We start from the raw sequence: 16,190 nt of genomic DNA on the forward strand, positions 1-16,190 counted from the left end.
ACTGGTGTTTCCTGTGTCCAGTAACACGTCAGTGGTTTGGTGAAATTGTGGTAACAGCGGCAAGAACACACTCAATAGATCTGATATCAGGCGGGAATTTATTTCTATCACCCTATCTCCTTTCACGTATTATATAGCCACAAGAAATATGGAGGGGATGATACAAACGCCTAGGTATTCTGTGTTTTACTTAAAACTCAAGACATCACCTAATTATATCAATAAGCAAACAGCTATTTCATGCGAAAGTCGCTCGTTCTCACAAATAATCATGAACTCGCCAAGCTGGCAATGCTCCCCCTCACGTCAATGTCAAAATCAGCTGGGTGACTCCCCCCCCCCCCCACTGCGTGATCTCTCACTGCACTTGTTTGTTGGCGAAATATGCCTGTTTCTTTAAATTCTCAAGGATCACTAAATATTCAAACAACACAATATCTGCGACAATAGCAATAGAACGTAAATACTTCGCTGCACTGATCTTGAGCTCAATCAAACATTTCTATATTATGAACACAATAATTCACTATCATGGTATAACACACTGAACCTCATTTAATGATAACGCATGCAAGTATATATTACTGGAGTTCTCAGTAATTCCTTTCGTGGGCGAATATTCAATTGATCACTGCACACCTGAATGGTTATTCAATATACAAGCATAGACATATATATATATATATATATATATATATATATATATATATATATATATATATATATATATATATATATATATATATATAACTGAAAACTCACACCCCAGTTGCATATTGTCCTGGGGACCATTCAGGCTTGTTCGCATATATATATAAATATATATATATATATATATATATATATATATATATATATATATATATAGATAAATCATAGATATCAATAATAGTAATAATATAGTTACTGGGCACATAGCTTAACACCAAATACTGGTACATTTATATATATATATATTCTCTCACTAAATGATCATATTAAAGTCTCATGAAAGACATTATCAACACAGTAAATTCATCAATTACTCCGGGTGCCTGCACACACCAATAATAATAATAGATACCATGAGTGCTCTGTGTAGCCCCACTCTGCACACTTGTGCCTTACTGTGACATAGGTGAGCCTTGCTCACGACATACAAAATACTCTGGCTAAATAATATAGCTGACTAAACAGGAATTGGGAGGGAAACTAGAATCACCTACTTCCACCTATCCTCCGGTGAGAGTGCTCCTGGTCCAGGCTCCTACCCCGTGTAGGGAACGCCCCCACACACACCCTGTCGTGTCCTCCAGGAACCCAACCAACGTCCCAAAATAAACGCGTCGTCTCCGTGTTCTGTCCTCCGTGGGTCCGTGCCCCTCCTCCACGTCTTGCAGGGTTGGAGTCGGTCTCCCGGCCGTCAACTTCTCCTCCCAACTACGGCTGCCAACCTACGTCTCGGCTGCAGTCGTACGGATTCCCAATTAGTATCTTCTTTCACTGCTTCCCAGTGGATTGGCCCAGCCGCTATGTCGTCACTGTGAAGCTATCAGACGTCCCAGACGATACTGCCTAGACTTCACCTGCACAGCACCCGACCCTGGAGCACTTCATGCTCAATATTCCGTCAATTCCCTCTTCGGTCCACACATGGAATGAATGAAGACCTGTCGCGTACTTGCAGACTACGGGTGATGCGTAAGAACCACGGGAATGGCGTATTACTGTCAGATTGACAGGATCAACCTTCACACATCCGTCCACCTTGACGTGTCGTGTCAAACTGATGTCGTGTCAAACTTGACGTGTCGTGTCAAACTTGCCAAGGGAGGTTTTCATTGGCTCCCTGTGCCACATCGCTGTCGGTGACCAATCTGGTGCCACTAACGTCACACAGTTTTGGCGGAAAAACGGAGGAGCCCGCGCCATATTGGCTTCCTAAAGGGCCTATACCACAGGCCAAAATACTTTTCTTTCACGAATTTCTCGCCACCTCGAGAACACTACACTCTCCCACATATATCAAACTGATGCCTGCGACGTAAAGAACGCTCGGGTAAAGTGGACATGACTCTTACAGCAGGCCTGGGAGAAATATAAGGGGGGAACACTGTCACATACCCCTCCCCTTAAAATTAGAGTCATGTCTGGTTAGTGTATACAGGACAGGGCATCTGCAACTACGTTGTCTTTCCCTTGGATGAGTTTAATTTCCAACCAGTACTCCTGCCGCCAATGCGAAACGCTCCTTACGTATCCGTTGACCGTTCCCACGGTCACTCCTGATGTCCATTGTTCCTTCAGCATGGACAGAGGACTTTGCACCTCATGTCCATACACTAGCTGGAAAGGTGAGAAACCTAACGATCCTACCACTGCGTTACGTATGGCAAACAACGCAGGGCATACTGCTTCATCCCATTCAGTTCCCTGCTCTGCGCAGAACACTCTCATCAGCATGCCGTCCTGTATGTAACAATGAGTGGCCCTCTCAGGACCAACAAGCCCTCCTTTGTCCTCATGAATCAATTCGGGGAACTCTATCTGCTGCAACTCTCCAAGATGGGTGCGGTCCACCCCTAGAGAACTGGTGAGGGTCACCTGTAACTTATCGTCCGGGCTGCCTTCACCCTCCACTTGTTCTCCGGGTTCCATGAAGAGGTGGTCGATTCCCAGGCTGTCGGACGTCTCCTCGTCAGCCCTATCAGATCCACACCCTCCGTGTCCGTCGCACTGCCTCGGAATCACAGCACAAACCGGGAACGCCACCGTGGCGATTCCTTTTTCGTCCCCACAGGCGTCTAACACTCCACCTGTCTCCTTATAGTGCTCTATGCACTCCTCGCCCTTCACGAGGTTCGGGAGGACATATCCTCCACATGCATCATTTCCCAAGATGACTTGAGCCTCCATCTTGGGCATTGATGCACAGACCCCCACCACAAGGGTCTGGCAGCCATAATCAGAATTCAGAGTCACCTGGTGTAGGGGCATCCTCACTGGGCCTCCCACAGTGGTCACACTTGTCACCCCCACACTGGTACTCTCGTAACCCTCGGGGAACAGGGTTTTGCTCACCAGGGTAAAATCTGCCCCAGTGTCTCTCAATATCTTCACCTGGATGGGGTCTGCGTCCCCCATCCTTACGGTTCCCTCACTCACGAATGGGTGAACTCTTTTCTCCCCACTCAGTACGGGTTCATCCCGCACCCTCTCGGCCATCTGGTCCTCGACCCTCACGAAAGCCACGTTCGCCCGCTGCTCAGGGCGTCTGCATTCCCGCGCGACGTGTCCGAATACTCCGCAGTTGTAGCAGCGGATCCTTCTTCTTCTGTGGATCTTCCTCGCGTCATTCGTCGACTCGTCCGTCTCGGCAAGAACTCTTGAGCTCTCAGCTTGGGACTTCTTTACCGGCTCCACAGCACCCTTTGATCCTCCACTGTCTTCACTCGAGAGGTGGGACTCGGGAGAACTCGCTCCCGTCCTCCATCCGTCCATCTTTCTATATCTTCTACCATATCTGGAGTGTACGGGCAGTCAGTGCCGTCCCTCTCGGTGTGGTCACAGGGCTTCTTCCAGCATGTCAGCTCTGTCGGCCGCGGCTCTCAGGTCCTTAATATCCGCCTCCTTTACTCTAACCCTGATCTCAGGAGAGAGCACGGACATAAACTTCTCCATGACCATAAGCCTCTTGACCTCTTCAGCCGACTTCGCTCCTTCAGACTCTAGCCACTTCAGGAACTTCCTCTCCATGTCCCTCGCCGTCTCCGCATAAGATTTTCCTGGCGAACGGGTACATTCCCTGAATCTCTTCCTGTAACATTCCGGTGTTAGCTTGAAAGAATGGAGCACAGCTCTCTTTACAGCATAGTAGTTGGTGCACTCTCTGAGGTCGAGCATGTTGTAGGCTTCACGAGCTTCACCGGTGAGCCTACTCTGAACGAGCTCCGCCCTCGGCCACTTCTTCAAGGTAGCGACCCTCTCGAAGTGGTCGAAGAAATCTTCAGCTTCGTTTGGTACAGACCGGCAAATCTCGCTCCCTCACTCGGCGGTCTTCCTGCTGTGGCGGAACAGGTGGAGCTAGCCCTAGCTCAGCTCGCTTCAGCTCCACATCCTTGTTAGTTTCTATCTCCTGCTGTTTCAGCCTAGCTTCTAGCTCGCGCTCCTCTCGCGTTAGCTGTGCTTCTCGCTCTTGTTCTTCCTTGCACAGCTGTGCCTTTCGCTCTTCTCTGCGCAGCTGTGCCTCTGCTTCTCGCTCTTCCTGCTTCAACTGAGCTTCTTGCTCACGCTCCTCCTTGCGCAGCTGTGCCTCTCGCTCTTCTCGTCTCAGTTGTGCTTCCAGCTGCAGCTTCATTATCTCCAGCTTAACGCTGCGCCTGCTGCCGCTGGATGCTCTGCTACTCCCACCAATGTTCAGATGTTCTCCCATACTGGCAGGTGTTTGTGGCCGTTCCTCCCCCAAAGCTTCATCTCGTGCCCTGAGCTGTGTCATGATCTCCAGTCTTCTCTCTCTCACTTTGGAAGATCTCAGCTTTATCCCAAAGTGGTCTGCTATCGATCGTAACTGTGCCTTGGTGCACTCCTCCAGCACCTGCTCATCTCTAGTGTCAATGAACCTTGTTACTTTATCATCCTCCATCTTGTGCTATGAGTGATAACCTGTACCTGATACCTAATACCATTGCAAAGTACCACAACTGCAACCTTTATCTTGATCGTAATCCTGGCAAGGTCGCCAATGTCGGGGTTCACCATAAGAGGGTGAGCAACAGTATACAAGATGTCCTCTCAACAGTAGCACTATTAGAGATAACCATTACTCACCGTAGCCCTGCGGGTCTTCACTCCATCCTCGCGGCGCCACTGTACGCCAGGAGAGTACCCCAGTCGATCCCCAACCGGCCTTAGTAGTTAGAGATGAGTGGGGACACAGTTTGCTCTTTCAACTGTGTGCCCGCCCCGGCAAGGGCTCTACTATTAACCACAAGGTCGCCAACTGGTGTTTCCTGTGTCCAGTAACACGTCAGTGTTTGGTGAAATTGTGGTAACAGCGGCAAGAACACACTCAATAGATCTGATATCAGGCGGGTATTTATTTCTATCACTCTATCTCTCACGTATTATATAGCCACAAGAAATATGGAGGGGATGATACAAACGCCTAGGTATTTTGTGTTTTACTTAAAACTCAAGACATCACCTAATTATATCAATAAGCAAACAGCTATTTCATGCGAAAGTCGCTCGTTCTCACAAATAATCATGAACTCACCAAGCTGGCAATGCTCCCCCTCACGTCAATGTCAAAATCAGCTGGGCGACTCCCCCCCCCCCCCCCACTGCGTGATCTCTCACTGCACTTGTTTGTTGGCGAAATATGCCTGTTTCTTTAAATTCTCAAGGATCACTAAATGTTCAAACAACATAATATCGCACTATTAGCGATAACCAATACTCACCGTAGCCCTGCAGGTCTTCACTCCATCCTCGCGGCGCCACTGTACGCCAGGAGAGTACCCCAGTCGATCCCCAACCGGCCTTAGTAGTTAGAGATGAGTGGGGACACAGTTTGCTCTTTCAACTGTGTGCCCGCCCCGGCAAGGGCTCTACTATTAACCACAAGGTCGCCAACTGGTGTTTCCTGTGTCCAGTAACACGTCAGTGTTTGATGAAATTGTGGTAACAGCGGCAAGAACACACTCAATAGATCTGATATCAGGCGGGTATTTATTTCTATCACTCTATCTCTCATGTATTATATAGCCACAAGAAATATGGAGGGGATGATACAAACGCCTAGGTATTTTGTGTTTTACTTAAAACTCAAGACATCACCTAATTATATCAATAAGCAAACAGCTATTTCATGCGAAAGTCGCTCGTTCTCACAATCATGAACTCACCAAGCTGGCAATGCTCCCCCTCACGTCAATGTCAAAATCAGCTGGGCGACTCCCCCCCCTCCACTGCGTGATCTCTCACTGCACTTGTTTGTTGGCGAAATATGCCTGTTTCTTTAAATTCTCAAGGATCACTAAATGTTCAAACAACACAATATCTGCGACAATAGCAATAGAACGTAAATACTTCGCTGCACTGATCTTGAGCTCAATCAAACATTTCTATATTAATGAACACAATAATTCACTATCATGGTATAACACACTGCACCTCATTTAATGATAACGCATGCAAGTATATATTACTGGAGTTCTCAGTAATTCCTTTCGTGGGCGAATATTCAATTGATCCCTGCACACCTGAATGGTTATTGAATACACAAGCATAGATATATATATATATATATATATATATAGATAAATCATAGATATCAATAATAGTAATAATATAGTTACTGGGCACATAGACTAACACCAAATACTGGTACATTTATATATATATATATTCTCTCACTAAATGATCATATTAAAGTCTCATGAAAGACATTATCAACACAGTAAATTCATCAATTACTCCGGGTGCCTGCACACACCAATAATAATAATAGATACCGTGAGTGCTCTATGTAGCCCCACTCTGCACACTTGTGCCTTACTGTGACATAGGTGAGCCTTGCTCACGACATACAAAATACTCTGGCTAAATAATATAGCTGACTAAACGGGAATTGGGAGGGAAACTAGAATCACCTATTTCCACCTATCCTCCGGTGAGAGTTGAGTTGAAGCTCCTGGTCCAGGCTCCCGCCTCCTGTAGGGAACGCCCCCACACACACCCTGTCGTGTCCTCCAGGAACCCAATCAATGTCCCAAAATAAACGCGTCGTCTCCGTGTTCTGTCCTCCGCGGGTCCGTGCCCCTCCTCCACGTCTTGTAGGGTTGGAGTCGGTCTCCCGGTTTTCAACTTCTCCTCCCAACTACGGCTGCCAACCTACATCTCGGCTGCAGTCGTACGGATTCCTAATTAGTATCTTCTTTCACTGCTTCCCAGTGGATTGGCCCAGCCGCTATGTCGTCACTGTGAAGCTCTCAGACGTCCCAGACGATACTGCCTAGACTTCACCTGCACAGCACCCGACCCAAAGCACTTGGTGCTCAATATTCCATCAATTCCCTCTTCAGTCCACACATGGAATGAATGAAGACATGTCGGCATACTTGCAGACTACGGGTGACGACGTAAGATCCACGGGAATGGCGTATTACTGTCAGATTGACAGGATTAACCTTCACACATTCGTCTACATTGACGTGTCGTGTCAAACTGATGTCGTGTCAAACTTGACGTGTCGTGTCAAACTTGCCAAGGGAGGTTTTCATTGGCTCCCTTTGCCACATCGCTGTTGGTGACCAATCTGGTGCCACTGACGTCACACAGTTTTGGCGGAAAAACGGAGGAGCCCGCGCCATATTGGCTTCCTAAAGGGCCTATATCACAGGCCAAAATACTTTTCTTTCACGAATTTCTCGCCACCTCGAGAACACTACACTCTCCCACATATATCAAACTGATGCCTGCGACGTAGAAAACGCTCGGGTAAAGTGCACATGACTCTTACAGCAGGCGTGGGAGAAATATAAGGGGGGGAACATCGTCACAATATACATACATATATATATATATATATATATATATATATATATATATATATATATATATATCACAAACTTGTGCATTACATTTTTTGATGCAAACTAGCTTGAATTGGTTCGAACCCAGACAGTCAGGAGCACTATGCACCTTGGTTTACCTGATACCTTAACCACTAGAATACACTGGCTGTACAAAAATCTTGGTAGTTGTGAGACTATTTGACCAAACCTAATTTGCTGCGCTCAAAAACCTTAATATTAACCCAGTGTTCAAAAATAAAAATACAGTAAAGTCCATGTTAATTAAGAACTAGAAAAGGTTGAGTGTACTACATCCCTTGTAATGAGTGTGCATGTGTATACATCATTTAGACTTGCAAATCTCTTTCTTCACGTTTAAAACAACATTCATATGCTATTCTGACAACCTTGCACTCCAGTGCATTGTATTTACATTCCAGTTTATGTGATCATTCTATCGTCTTGAAAGTGGCAAAATGTATTGTTAAAAGTAAAGGTTTCGTTGAACGAAATGTGATTGAATCTGCCTTGATCAAACAATGTAACAACAGCCTCAAAGTACCACTTCCCAAGAGCACTAGGGTTCGAGGCCCACTGGTGGGTGTTGTCCAAAGATTGTTAATCTTCACTTGTGGTTTATGCAAGTATAGGCTTATAGCATGGACACGAGTTCTCCCACATTAACAGTGGCTTGATGAAAAAACGTATAGTAACACCCTCACAATTCTAGTGCTCTTGGGAAGTGGGGATATTTGAGGTGTATATATACCTCGAAGTCTCTACTTCTTTTAAGGGTCTGAGTGATGTAGTGGGATTAGGCGTACTAGTTATGGCAGCTTCTGGAGGGTAGTTGTGCTTTCTGGGTTCAAGGCCCACTGGTGGGTGTTGTCCAAAGATTGTTAATCTTCACTTGTGGTTTATGTAAGTATAGGCTTATATATATATATATATATATATATATATATATATATATATATATATATATATATATATATATATATATATATATATATATATATATATATGGCACAACTCTCCTAAACACGAGAGTCAAGTATACAACTTTAGAACACTTTCCCACCAGGAGACTCGAACCCTAGCCAGCACAGAAGCCTTCCAGCAACCGGCATAACAGGTACGCCTTAACCCTCTCCACCACCTGCTCAGACCCCTAAAAGAGATGGTAATTTCGGAGTATTTAAATACCACAAAGATCACCACCTCCCAAGAGCACTAGAGCAAGTGAGGGGTCATTTAGACGTTAATTTCATCAAGTCCCTGTTAATATGGGAAGACACAGTGTCTATGCTTAAGGCACAACCCTCCTAAACACGAGAGTCAAGTATACAACTTTAGAACACTTTCCCACCAGGAGACTCGAACCCTAGCCAGCACAGAAGCCTTCCAGCAACCGGCATAACAGGTACGCCTTAACCCTCTCCACCACCTGCTCAGACCCCTAAAAGAGATGGTAATTTCGGAGTATTTAAATACCACAAAGATCACCACCTCCCAAGAGCACTAGAGCAAGTGAGGGGTCATTTAGACGTTAATTTCATCAAGTCCCTGTTAATATGGGAAGACACAGTGTCAATGCTTAAGGCACAACTCTCCTAAACACGAGAGTCAAGTATACAACTTTAGAACACTTTCCCACCAGGAGACTCGAACCCTAGCCAGCACAGAAGCCTTCCAGCAACCGGCATAACAGGTACGCCTTAACCCTCTCCACCACCTGCTCAGACCCATAAAAGAGATGGTAATTTCGGAGTATTTAAATACCACAAAGATCACCACCTCCCAAGAGCACTAGAGCAAGTGAGGGGTCATTTAGACGTTAATTTCATCAAGTCCCTGTTAATATGGGAAGACACAGTGTCTATGCTTAAGGCACAACTCTCCTAAACACGAGAGTCAAGTATACAACTTTAGAACACTTTCCCACCAGGAGACTCGAACCCTAGCCAGCACAGAAGCCTTCCAGCAACCGGCATAACAGGTACGCCTTAACCCTCTCCACCACCTGCTCAGACCCCTAAAAGAGATGGTAATTTCGGAGTATTTAAATACCACAAAGATCACCACCTCCCAAGAGCACTAGAGCAAGTGAGGGGTCATTTAGACGTTAATTTCATCAAGTCCCTGTTAATATGGGAAGACACAGTGTCTATGCTTAAGGCACAACTCTCCTAAACACGAGAGTCAAGTATACAACTTTAGAACACTTTCCCACCAGGAGACTCGAACCCTAGCCAGCACAGAAGCCTTCCAGCAACCGGCATAACAGGTACGCCTTAACCCTCTCCACCACCTGCTCAGACCCCTAAAAGAGATGGTAATTTCGGAGTATTTAAATACCACAAAGATCACCACCTCCCAAGAGCACTAGAGCAAGTGAGGGGTCATTTAGACGTTAATTTCATCAAGTCCCTGTAATATGGGAAGACACAGTGTCTATGCTTAAGGCACAACTCTCCTAAACACGAGAGTCAAGTATACAACTTTAGAACACTTTCCCACCAGGAGACTCGAACCCTAGCCAGCACAGAAGCCTTCCAGCAACCGGCATAACAGGTATGCCTTAACCCTCTCCACCACCTGCTCAGACCCCTAAAAGAGATGGTAATTTCGGAGTATTTAAATACCACAAAGATCACCACCTCCCAAGAGCACTAGAGCAAGTGAGGGGTCATTTAGACGTTAATTTCATCAAGTCCCTGTTAATATGGGAAGACACAGTGTCTATGCTTAAGGCACAACTCTCCTAAACACGAGAGTCAAGTATACAACTTTAGAACACTTTCCCACCAGGAGACTCGAACCCTAGCCAGCACAGAAGCCTTCCAGCAACCGGCATAACAGGTACGCCTTAACCCTCTCCACCACCTGCTCAGACCCCTAAAAGAGATGGTAATTTCGGAGTATTTAAATACCACAAAGATCACCACCTCCCAAGAGCACTAGAGCAAGTGAGGGGTCATTTAGACGTTAATTTCATCAAGTCCCTGTTAATATGGGAAGACACAGTGTCTATGCTTAAGGCACAACTCTCCTAAACACGAGAGTCAAGTATACAACTTTAGAACACTTTCCCACCAGGAGACTCGAACCCTAGCCAGCACAGAAGCCTTCCAGCAACCGGCATAACAGGTATGCCTTAACCCTCTCCACCACCTGCTCAGACCCCTAAAAGAGATGGTAATTTCGGAGTATTTAAATACCACAAAGATCACCACCTCCCAAGAGCACTAGAGCAAGTGAGGGGTCATTTAGACGTTAATTTCATCAAGTCCCTGTTAATATGGGAAGACACAGTGTCTATGCTTAAGGCACAACTCTCCTAAACACGAGAGTCAAGTATACAACTTTAGAACACTTTCCCACCAGGAGACTCGAACCCTAGCCAGCACAGAAGCCTTCCAGCAACCGGCATAACAGGTACGCCTTAACCCTCTCCACCACCTGCTCAGACCCCTAAAAGAGATGGTAATTTCGGAGTATTTAAATACCACAAAGATCACCACCTCCCAAGAGCACTAGAGCAAGTGAGGGGTCATTTAGACGTTAATTTCATCAAGTCCCTGTTAATATGGGAAGACACAGTGTCTATGCTTAAGGCACAACTCTCCTAAACACGAGAGTCAAGTATACAACTTTAGAACACTTTCCCACCAGGAGACTCGAACCCTAGCCAGCACAGAAGCCTTCCAGCAACCGGCATAACAGGTACGCCTTAACCCTCTCCACCACCTGCTCAGACCCCTAAAAGAGATGGTAATTTCGGAGTATTTAAATACCACAAAGATCACCACCTCCCAAGAGCACTAGAGCAAGTGAGGGGTCATTTAGACGTTAATTTCATCAAGTCCCTGTTAATATGGGAAGACACAGTGTCTATGCTTAAGGCACAACTCTCCTAAACACGAGAGTCAAGTATACAACTTTAGAACACTTTCCCACCAGGAGACTCGAACCCTAGCCAGCACAGAAGCCTTCCAGCAACCGGCATAACAGGTACGCCTTAACCCTCTCCACCACCTGCTCAGACCCCTAAAAGAGATGGTAATTTCGGAGTATTTAAATACCACAAAGATCACCACCTCCCAAGAGCACTAGAGCAAGTGAGGGGTCATTTAGACGTTAATTTCATCAAGTCCCTGTTAATATGGGAAGACACAGTGTCTATGCTTAAGGCACAACTCTCCTAAACACGAGAGTCAAGTATACAACTTTAGAACACTTTCCCACCAGGAGACTCGAACCCTAGCCAGCACAGAAGCCTTCCAGCAACCGGCATAAAAGGTACGCCTTAACCCTCTCCACCACCTGCTCAGACCCCTAGGGTTCGAGTCTCCTGGTGGGAAAGTGTTCTAAAGTTGTATACTTGACTCTCGTGTTTAGGAGAGTTGTGCCTTAAGCATAGACACTGTGTCTTCCCATATTAACAGGGACTTGATGAAATTAACGTCTAAATGACCCCTCACTTGCTCTAGTGCTCTTGGGAGGTGGTGATCTTTGTGGTATTTAAATACTCCGAAATTACCATCTCTTTTAGGGGTCTGAGCAGGTGGTGGAGAGGGTTAAGGCGTACCTGTTATGCCGGTTGCTGGAAGGCTTCTGTGCTGGCTAGGGTTCGAGTCTCCTGGTGGGAAAGTGTTCTAAAGTTGTATATATATATATATATATATATATATATATATATATATATATATATATATATATATATATATATATATATATGTTGTACCTAGTAGCCAGAACGTCGTAGTCGGCCTACTATGCAAGGCCCGATTTGAATAATAAGCTAAGTTTTCCTGAATTAATATATTTTCTCTAAAATTTTTCTTATGAAATGATAAAGCTACCCATTTCATTATGTATGAGGTAATTTTTTTTTATTGGAGTTAAAATTAACGTAGATATATGCCCGAACCTAACCAACCCTACCTAACCTAACCTATCTTTTTAGGTTAGGTAAGGTTAGGTAGCCGAAAAAGTTAGGTTAGGTTAGGTAGTCGGAAAACAATTAATTCATGAAAACTTGGCTTATTAGGCAAATTGGGCCTTGCATAGTAGGCTGAGAAGTGCGTTCTGGCTACTAGGTACGACATATATATATATATATATATATATATATATATATATATATATATATATATATATATATTTATATATATATATATATATATTTATGATCGCTGTTCTCTTTGGGAATCTTAATTTTAAGATGAATAGGAAAACCAGGGATATACTGAACATCTTGTTTCAGATTCTTTACTTTAAAATGCATAACGTTTCGAATACTTCTCGTATTCATCATCAGATCTAAAAGAAAAAACAGAAATCACAATCAAATAACTGGTAAACAAAGAACTCATACTGAATATAATTGCCTATCAAAGAAAGAAAAATGCTTAAAAAACAAAACACTTAAGCGCACTTAAAGTGATCTATACAAATAAAACATACTAACTGTCACATATATTAAAGCTAATTTAAAAATCCATTAAACTACAAGATAAAATTTATAACTACTAAAACAAACCATTCTATTGAACTTACGTGAAGTGATCAGAAGTGAAACTTGATACCTTACACATAGATACTAAACACTATAACAAATATTTATATAATGACTACAAATCTACAAAAAATGTATGTAAAATACAAACAGAATAAACGACAATTATAAAGTAGTAACCAAAATCTTATAAAAAACTCAAATAATAAATAAAATTAAATACCAAAAAATGTATTATATATCCTAAATAAAAGATTATATTAATGTACAAAGCAAGACTTGAAATAAGTAAGAAAGGGCAAAGACATGGTAAACTAAACAAAATTATAATAAAATTAAAATACCAAAATGAACTATAAATCAAATTACAGGACCTACTGTGCACTATACAGTGTACAATTGAACAGCTGAAAGGTTTCTATTTAACAGAGGCCGCAGCTCCTTTATATATAAGGATACCATTACTCTCAAATCTGACTGGCCATTCATACATGTGTCCAGAATTTTAAAATCAGATTCCAGCAGAGAATGATCAAACTCATAACAATGGTTTCTAATCTCCGAAAATGGTGGTTTAGACAATGGTAATCCAGTCCTAAAAGATGATCCCTGGTGCTCAAGTATCCTAATCTTAAAGTTCCGAATGGAACTCCCGATATATCCAGCATTACAGCTGGAACAATTATACATATATACGACATTTGAGCACAAGTGGGTAGGCACTTTATCTTTAAATTTAAAATAAGAGCCTATGGTATTTATTCATATACCATATTTATAATATGGTATTTTTTATTTATGGTATTCTTATTTTAAATTTAAAGATAAAGTGCCTACCCCCTTGTGCCCAAATATATATATATATATATATATATATATATATATATATATATATATATATATATATATATATTTGAATTGATCACTTTAAGTGCGCTTAAGTGTTTTGTTTTTTAAGCATTTTCCTTTCTTTGATAGGCAATTATATTCAGTATGAGTTCTTTGTTTACCAGCTATTTGATTGTGATTTCTGTTTTTTCTTTTAGATCTGATGATGAATACGAGAAGTATTCGAAACGTTATGCATTTTAAAGTAAAGAATCTGAAACAAGATGTTCAGTATATCCCTGGTTTTCCTATTCATTTTAAAAATAAATAAATATATATATATATATATATATATATATATATATATATATATATATATATATATATATATATATATATATATATATATATATATATATATATATATATATATATATATATATATATATATATATATAATGTCGTACCTAGTAGCCAGAACACACTTCTCAGCCTACTATTCAAGGGCCGATTTGCCTAATAAGCCAAGTTTTCATGAATTAATGTTTTTTCGTCTACCTAACCTACCTAACCTAACCTAACCTAGCTTTTTTTGGCTACCTAACCTAACCTTACCTATAAATATAGGTTAGATTAGGTTAGGTAGGGTTGGTTAGGTTCGGTCATATATCTACGTTAATTTTTACTCCAATAAAAAAAAATTGACCTCATACATAGAGAAAAGGGTTGCTTTATCATTTCATAAGAAAAAAATTATAATAAATATATTAATTCAGGAAAACTTGGCTTATTAGGCAAATCGGGCCTTGAATAGTAGGCTGAAAAGTGAGTTCTGGCTACTAGGTACGACATATATATATATATATATATATATATATATATATATATATATATATATATATATATATATATATATATATATATATATATGTCGTATATATATATATATATATATATATATATATATATATATATATATATATATATATATATGTATATATATATTTATATATATATATATATATATATATATATATATATATATATATATATATATATATATATATATGTATATATATATTTATATATATATATATATATATGTATATATATATATACATATATATATATATATATATATATATATATATATATATATATATATATATATATATATATATATATATATATATATATATATATATATATATATAGGGGGTATCACCTCTGGTGCAAGTATAGAGACCCACAGCCTCAGAGAAGGGAACACAGACCATTCACGGAAAAACTTACTATTTAACTCTGAATACGTAAGAGTGTTCGCTTCTCCTACCACCCCCCTTTTTTATGGTGTACACTTTATTATGCAAGGTTATACAGTTACATATCTGATTCTATGCAAAAAATTAACATTAAGAGGACACAAAAAAAGTTTGCTTCCTAGAGGCTGTAGATTTCCTCAAACTCCTCCGACGCCGGGCAGGAACCGAGGATGCAGCGACCATTCCCCCTCTGGATCGCGACACTGAGGCACTGAAAGAGAAAACTTGCTGCTCTAGGGTCTCTTGTGGTGTCAATGAGCTTGGAACCAAGATCCTTAAGAAACCTTCTTGCACTCTCCCCATGGGCATAGTGTCTCAAACCCTATTGGAACGAAGTTGTACCGATGATCTAATTGCCTGTACTTGACTGACTTGTCTCTTTCTCTGCGTGTCGCCACGGCTCCTGCTGTGCCGGCAGAGAGGTTGATGTATGTGGTTGCCAGGGTGGATACACAAGTATAGTCCCATGCCAACTGTCTGCCACCCTTCCACGGACGCAGTGTGATTCCGTTTGGTCAGCCGGCAAAGCTAACAGAGTCACGGTTCAGTAGGTTGAGAGGCTCTCTCTCTGCTGGACACTGAGCAGAGGGAAGGCTTCTTTTAATGATGTCATTGACTTCGTCGTGTCTAGTGTTCCAACCACCAGATTTTCCACAGTGCAGGCCATGCAATCCATATTCGTCAGCATCTGCCTCGCCGCAAATACACCTATGAACAGTGTGGATTGGGGCAGCAAGGCGGAGAGCGACTGCAATACGGAGCTCCAGCGGATCAAGACGTGTGCCTGTTGCAGACGTAGGGACTGCCAAAAGGAAGTCCCATGCATGGGGAGCCTGCACAGTTGTGAGGCGTGCACGATCACTGGGGATTGTTGCTGCCTCCAGTAAAGCTGTGGCTTCTTTGTCTACAATAGGACTGTCCCAACTGGATTGTTTCTTGGCTTTCGGCATGGCTGGTCTGAGT

At 42.3% G+C, this 16,190-nt stretch overlaps 1 protein-coding gene across 1 annotated transcript in view; it reads right to left on the reverse strand.

Moving 5' to 3' along the window:
* The window catches only part of LOC138363599 (trichohyalin-like), a 33,444-nt gene that overhangs the window by 67 nt on the left and 17,187 nt on the right, over positions 1–16,190 (reverse strand). The window contains exons 4-7 of the mRNA XM_069322963.1: positions 4,140–4,583; positions 3,178–3,502; positions 2,485–2,715; positions 1–11 (exon numbers count right to left, since the gene is read on the reverse strand). The exon at positions 1–11 is cut by the window's left edge and continues 67 nt beyond it. Of these exons, the coding sequence (XP_069179064.1) occupies positions 1–11; positions 2,485–2,715; positions 3,178–3,502; positions 4,140–4,583 (1,011 nt within the window). The remainder of the gene's footprint in view (positions 12–2,484; positions 2,716–3,177; positions 3,503–4,139; positions 4,584–16,190) is intronic.

The sequence above is a fragment of the Procambarus clarkii genome, chromosome 11 (genome assembly GCF_040958095.1).
Source record: "Procambarus clarkii isolate CNS0578487 chromosome 11, FALCON_Pclarkii_2.0, whole genome shotgun sequence".
Classification (NCBI taxonomy): domain Eukaryota; kingdom Metazoa; phylum Arthropoda; class Malacostraca; order Decapoda; family Cambaridae; genus Procambarus; species Procambarus clarkii.